A 6970-nucleotide genomic window follows, 5' to 3' on the forward strand; every position below is an offset into this window, starting at 1 on the left:
TTAACAATAGGAAATAAGTTTTATAGTTAATAAGGAAATCGTTTAAACTTATTTTGCTTAACTGACACGGCACATTAATTGTTATTACCCAAATGAAACGTGCCGAGTAGTAGAACTATATGTTTACCGTAAATGTAAGTTTACATCTTTAGTTTTATTTGTTAAATATAGAAGAATGGTAAAAAGTGCTTCCAATAGAAATCATGACTTATCAAAACCCAAATTTTTAATTTAAATTGGCTTCAGTATGATTTCGGGCAAAAACATTTATACACCATAAGAGATTTTTTGATGTTAAATCTCATCGTATAGCTGAAAATTTTTCATTCTTGACAATTTACAATGCAACAAAAATTAACTTATCTCAGCCAAAAAATTAGATACTGTATTGCAAAAATTTTAAAAATTTTAGCAACGAGTTGCGTAATTTTCCCGGCCGTTGAGAGATTGTTTAAAAAATAACGCATATTTTTTATTTTAATGAATAAAATTATCTATGGTGCTATCTGTTATGAGATATTATTATAAAATTTTTTAATATTATTATAAAATGGTAAAACGCTTAATTTTGAGAGTAAAAATGAATTTTATTAAAAGAAAAAAAATGTTAATGCTAATAAAAAGTACCGGTAAAATTGTCATTAAGTCCGATTCATCTCTAGATATGACAAGTGACCTCTATCTCCCCACCCTCTCGACCTATAACCACCAAAATTTAATAGCATCAATCCCCCTTAAATAAAAGCTACTACCATGCTAAATTTCGTTTACTAATCATTAACCCATCCTGAAATATTATAAGAAATAGACGCCAACACACACGTGAGATTTGCAAAAAAAAAAAAAAAAAAAACACTGAGGGTAAGATTTGACATGATTCCAATACTTTCTCTTGTTATCTAAACATAACAACAGGGAAAGTAATCGGCACATTTAAAAAATATCCTTGAAAAGGAAAATTTCAAGGATATTTTTCAAACCGATACACAATAGTTCGGCTGAACCACATCAGATCAAAGATCTTCAGATTTTTAATAAGGTGTAGCTCGACATCCGTGTAACATAGAAACTTCCGGGTTAGATAATCAGATACAGCAAAAACTACTCCTAGTAGAAGCCCGACTGGAAGGTCAGAAAAATATTTTTTATTATAATTATGTTCCGAGTCAAAAAAAAAGTTCATAGAGATTGGCTAAGTAGAAATTGAGAAAAGAGAGATCGAAGATTTACCCAGAAGCGAGAGATATATGAATAAAATATACAGAAAATAAGACTGCATTGCCTATGATAAATAAACCCCTAACCGAATGTTAGATTTATTTATCATTATTTATACCAAATCAATTCTGGCTTCGCGTCAGACCAACGGATTGCCTGTTTGGAATAATTCAGGGTTTCTCCAATTGTCAAGCACGAAAAGAGGCATGCAAAAAATTCTGAGACGCATCGCTGTTGCGTTGCATTACTTTATTAAAGAAACTAAAAAACATTTTACAAAAACAAATTTAGATTATAAGTTAACATTTGTCAAGCATAAATGTTATGGCTCAGTAGCCACGTGGTATGGTATCAGTCTCATACATAAGATCCAGGTTTCAATTTCTTGCAAATCTTCATATAAGTGTGAAGTTTCGTTTGAGGGCAATATATTATTGCAGACAGGAAACATATAAAACGAGTAAAAATACAAAATTTTTTTATTCATCAAACACAGGTTCTTTAAAATGATTCCAACTTACAGACTATTGGGTTCGTATACATACAATAATCGTCTACACAAACAAGCCTCTATTGTGGCAACCGACACACGACTTATAGCTAAACTTAACCTACTTACAAACTAAGGAAGGAGAAATAAAATATAGATAGGGATAGTAGTAGAATAAAGGAGAAAATACCCGGGAGTTTTCTGCCACGTGGTCTCGGATGATTCACCGTCTTGAAATTCTTAATGACTGCAGACCTTATTTTCTTTCCTCTTATGAACGTCTACGTTTTCTGAAGTTGTCTTGTGGTCTTCCCGCTTGCCGTTACTTGAACATGGGGGAACTCGATTTCTTTAGCAATTGCCCTACGTTCCTCTATAATTCAGCCGTCTTACAAGGTTCCGATACCTCTGATCTCTCACTATGCGATCAGGGTATGATCCTCCTTCGGTTTTCTATCGCAAGGTTTCTTACTTCTTGCTCGACCCCTCGGTCAGGACCACACTCGTTTTCGTCCTCTCTCGACGAAATCGCAGCCACTTCTCCTTTCTTTCACCTCGCCTCCTCTCCAGGGGGTTATTGCTCCTTTTGTCTTCTTGACATTGTTTCACAGAATCGGTGATGTCACCCGAGGGAATAGGGATTAAGGGAGAAAGTTCTAGAACAGTTAAGACAAAAGAACAGAGGAGATACTAAGCCTGACTAAAATTAACAAAAATATATATAAAACTATGGCCGATGGCCACATAAGATTACTTCTTTGTGTCAATTAACCATGCCCATTTTTTAGTGATGAAATGTTTTATTAAGATGAATCATTAACAAAGATATGTTACCAGAATTAATTTACGAGTGTTTTTCTTAATTTACAAGTCTAGTTTTCCTGCCTATACATATAGTGTAGACCTATTAGAAATACTAAAGCGACAGTGATTAAAACTGCGTGTAGCGAACTCCGGCAGCTCGACGGGCATTTTTGCTCCTCTTGTGTCCTTTAGTGAAGTATATTCGACAAGCTGGGCGCTTTTGCCAAGATTATCACAACATAGCTGAAATTATGGTTACATAACTAAATTTTTCTGTGTCCATACAACAGTAGCATATCCAGGATTTTGAGAATATAGATGCTGCTCAAGGCTTATTCGGGGCATGTGTCTCCTGTCCTTTTTCGAAGACTGTTATTCAATTACTTTAGAACTATTTTAGTTAATTAATCTTACTTAATTGAATTCATGCAATATCGGTATGCGTTATTATCAGAGGTGTAATCGTAAATTAAAAAGTGCCAGGGCGCTAACCGGCGCTCGAAGTTTGAATCACCACCGTCTATGAAGTCTTGTCAGTGGCGTAGCGTGGGTGTCAGCCGCCCGGGGCGGAGAAAATTTCGCCGCCTCATTATTTATGTATCTCAATTTAAAAAAACTAAAATTCAATTTCGTCACTGAATAAGTAATTAAAAATTCCGTGCTCATTTCAATCGGTCCGAATCGTAGGTGCGACAAAAATATGAAATTAAATGGTTCAAATTTTTACAAAATATTGTTATTATTTATTGTGAAATATTGTCGCCCCCCGAAAGTGCCGCCCCCACTACGCTACGCCACTGAGTCTTGTATATGGGCAAAGCGCTACTTTGTGGCGTAATATCTGAAAAACCGCCCAATGCACCAAAAATGATCTATATATTCGTAATCAGTTTGACCTAGATGTTCACAAAATACAAAGGCTTCACCCTGCTTACAAAAAACTATTAGGACGGCGCTCTACTATGACTATAGCTTCGGTTTTTAAATTTACTTTTATTTTAAGATAACAAACTGACTGTTTTGGTATTAAGAGGATGCTGTACAGTAGTGTAACAAACGTTCGTGCCACTTTGGATATTCTTGAGTACCCCCACGAGAAACACAACATAACATACATAAAACATACTCGGAAAATGTTTGAAAATAACATATAGGTTTAAGGAAATACTGTAAAAATTAGGAGGCTGTTATCAATGTTATTGGTTGAGCAAAAATAAGCCCGCCCTAGCTACGCCATTGGTGCCGAAGCACCATAAGCTAGTGCTGTGCGATGCATCGATGTGACATCGATACATCGATGTTTTTGTTCGTCGATGCATCGACCTTCCGATGTTTTTGAAACATCGATCCTGAATCGATGTTAGCAATATGTGAATTTCGATTCATTGATGCATGCAGTTCATTCATTGTTTTTAATGTTACCACCTGTTCGGTTTTCACCCGGACAGTCCGGAATTTCGTAGAAATTGTGAAATTGCGATGAAACAAAGTTCTCGCAAATATGTTTACAAATTTACACTATTTTAACAGTGAATAAACTCACACTCATTGAAACTCATCTGCAACTCTGCCATGTTAGTCTGTTTACGCCGAATTGTGGCGCGCAACCTGTCGACTTTGAGGCCGGATGGCCAACGGTCAAGGTGGCAGCCTACCGCTCTGGGGAACCCGGGATCGAATCCGGACGGGTCAAGGAATCCCCAGGAATTTTTCGGGGGGTGGTCTGTTCGGATATGTCAGACCCCGTCCCTCACCACCCGGTCGCACCATTGTGGGCCTGGCCGAACCCATAATGGCACTAAGAGGGCCTTTTATAGCAGTAAAAAATAACCATGTCGACTTTTTTTTTGCATGTACGATCATACACGTATCAAATACAGCTAACTTATCTGTACCTGTTCTTTCTTAATTTAGGTTACTTACGTTATTCCTACGCAAGTCCCTAGTCCCTAACTGTAACTGATTTAGAACCGGCATGCACGTTATTCTTCGCATTGGGTGCGTTTACTTTTAGCTCCGATCTCGCCCGTAGCGCGCTCAGCCTGTATACTTTTTGTTAGCTACCAATGAGCAAGGCGTTTACTTTTCGCACCCATGACGTCATTGCTAGTATGACGTCAGGCTGAGCTAGGTGTCAGCTCGGCGAGCTTGGAAGCTAGCAAAAATTGTAAAATGACATTGCGCATGCGTCAGGAACTTCTGTTCGAACATACCCGGTTTTGTTTTTTTTTTTTTAATTGTTTGAGTTTATCTTAATTGAACATCGATGTTCCAATGGGCATTGATCAAACATCGATGTGAAATCTGACATCGAAATTTAGCATCGATGCTTAGGCAAACATCGATGTTTGACATCGATGTTAAAATTACAGACATCGCACAGCACTGCCATAAGCACTCCCCGAATATGTCCGTGTCATGCGTACCGCGATCTCTGCAAATTTAGCGTACTTATGGTTGGAGAGTAAGAGACAATACAGCGATAATCTCGCCCACATATCAGAACAAGATAGTTGATTATTTTTAACCAGGTGGCGCTCGTGAATTCGCCATAATTCAAACTCGAGTGGTAAGATGGCTGCTGCCGCGAACGCTACTGCTGTTATTCTGGATCAAGTAGAAGAGGATGCTTCTGAATTACAGTTTCCGAAAGGTAAATAACACCACGAAGTAATTTCGGACTTTTACCTTTGGTCAATGTTCAGATGCGTGCCACATCATGGCGGCACTTCCGTTTTTAGCCTCAAAACCGTACGCCTGTCGAGACGACGTGTCACGTGACGACGCGAGCGAAGGGCGCGCCGTGTCGCGTGACGACGCGAGCGCCTGAGCCTGCGCGTGTTCTGAGTGCGGTTTTGCGCCTGCGCGACGTGTCATGTGACGGCGCAAGCGCCTGCACGTGTTCTGAGTGTGGCTTTTTGAAATTTTCCACCGGTTGGTGTTTGCGTTTTCTGTTTTTTTCCCTTTTCCCCAGAGATGGAGACTTTACACATTGAGACTTCCACGGATTTATTTCGCCTTTTGAATTATGAATATCCCGACTTGGGTATGAACGTTATGATTCCTTCCGATATAAAATTTGCGATTAGGATTGGTTTGCAACCGGTAGAGGCGAAGTGTAACAAGTGCGACAGCGGCGTCCGTAAAATAACTTTTAGAAAAGACACTGGTTCGGTTTATTTCCGATGTTCCAAGTGCAAGGAAAAAAGTTCGGCGTTCGAAGGTACTTTCAAGGGAAAACGTGGCAAGGTGTCATGGCGGACAATCGTCAGTTTCCTCTGGCATCTGATTTGCATAGATGGCTCGTTGAATTCGGCGTGTTCGGCCGTCTCGGTGAGTCGCACTACCGGCATCGACTGGGCTAATTTCGTTCGGCACGCGATGATGATCGCTCTTTTTAATATGACAAGTTTGGAAATTGGCGGTCCCGGAAAGACCGTAGAAATAGACGAGACGGTCGTAAGCAAGCGTAAATACGAAAGAGGAAGAAAGCTGAAAGGGACAAAGTGGGTGGTCGGCGGAATTTGCAGAGAAGACAAGAACTGTTTTTTGTGTTTTGTAAACGATCGCTCCGAAGCCAGTCTGAATTGGATCGTCAGCACTTTCGTACGGTCCGGATCTACGATTCATACCGACCAATGGAAGGGATACAGCAACATCGGAGAATTAGACGGAATAGATATAAAACACGCGACAGTAAATCATTCGAAAAACTTTGTGAATCCGTTGGACGGCGTGCATACGCAAAACATCGAAAGGCTGTGGGGGATTTTGAAGAACAAAAAATCTGCCCCTACACTATACCGAGGAACTTCGAGATTCGTATCTGTACGCTTTTATGTACAAAAAGCATATGAAATGGGAAAGTCTCAAGCCGGGTGATCGTTTCAGAATTTTCTGCGAACATTTAAGAAAAATGTATCCAGGAGCGGGCCGCGAGCCCGAATGGAAGGAGCCAGAAACCGTTCCGGCAGCCCCGGAAGCGATGCCGAAGAAGCAACCAAGCGGCGAGACGAGCAACAGCAGAAAGCGCGCCAGAGTCGGCGAATGACTGCGGACAAAGGTGAGTAAAAAAAAACCTTTTTTTTTTTTGTTATTTTGGTTAAAGTCCAGATACTTACTGTCATGGCGGCTCATCGCCGATTCCAGCAAAGAGAAGCAAACAGTGCGGACGCACGTTCTAACCTAACCTAAACCTATTCTAATAAATTATCACAATTAGTACCGATTAAATTATTAGAATAGGTTAGGTTAGGTCAGAACGTGCGTCCCCACTGTTTGCTTTTGTTTGGTGGAATCAGCGCCGGCGCCATGACAGCCGCCGGCGCTGCCGCGGCGCAACAGCCGCCGACGCCCTTCGCTCGCGTCGTCACGTGACACGTCGTCTCGACAGGCGTACGGTTTTGAGGCTAAAAACGGAAGTGCCGCCATGATGTGGCACGCATCTGAACATTGACC

The 6970-nt window shown here is 40.4% G+C and overlaps 2 protein-coding genes across 2 annotated transcripts in view; both read left to right on the forward strand.

The window, feature by feature from the left end:
- The first annotated feature begins 4980 nt into the window (after positions 1 to 4980).
- Positions 4981 to 6970, forward strand: part of LOC111641835 (DNA-directed RNA polymerase II subunit RPB4-like) — a 9052-nt gene continuing 7062 nt past the window's right edge. Inside the window, exon 1 of the mRNA XM_023388074.1 lies at positions 4981 to 5165. Within this exon, the coding sequence (XP_023243842.1) occupies positions 5087 to 5165 (79 nt within the window). The 5' untranslated portion in view covers positions 4981 to 5086. The remainder of the gene's footprint in view (positions 5166 to 6970) is intronic.
- On the forward strand, positions 5237 to 6573 carry LOC111641840. Its single transcript, XM_023388083.1, has one exon. The coding sequence runs from the start codon at positions 5489 to 5491 to the stop codon at positions 6392 to 6394; it is 906 nt and encodes a 301-aa protein (XP_023243851.1). The 5' UTR covers positions 5237 to 5488; the 3' UTR covers positions 6395 to 6573.

Source organism: Centruroides sculpturatus, unplaced genomic scaffold, assembly GCF_000671375.1.
Source record: "Centruroides sculpturatus isolate CEXI.00-Female unplaced genomic scaffold, Cexi_2.0 scaffold1318, whole genome shotgun sequence".
Lineage (NCBI taxonomy): Eukaryota > Metazoa > Arthropoda > Arachnida > Scorpiones > Buthidae > Centruroides > Centruroides sculpturatus.

What these genes read in the sequence shown, in the direction of transcription:
- LOC111641840 (XM_023388083.1), top strand. Translation starts at nt 5,489, where the DNA reads ATGGAGACTTTACACATTGAGACTTCCACGGATTTATTTCGCCTTTTG.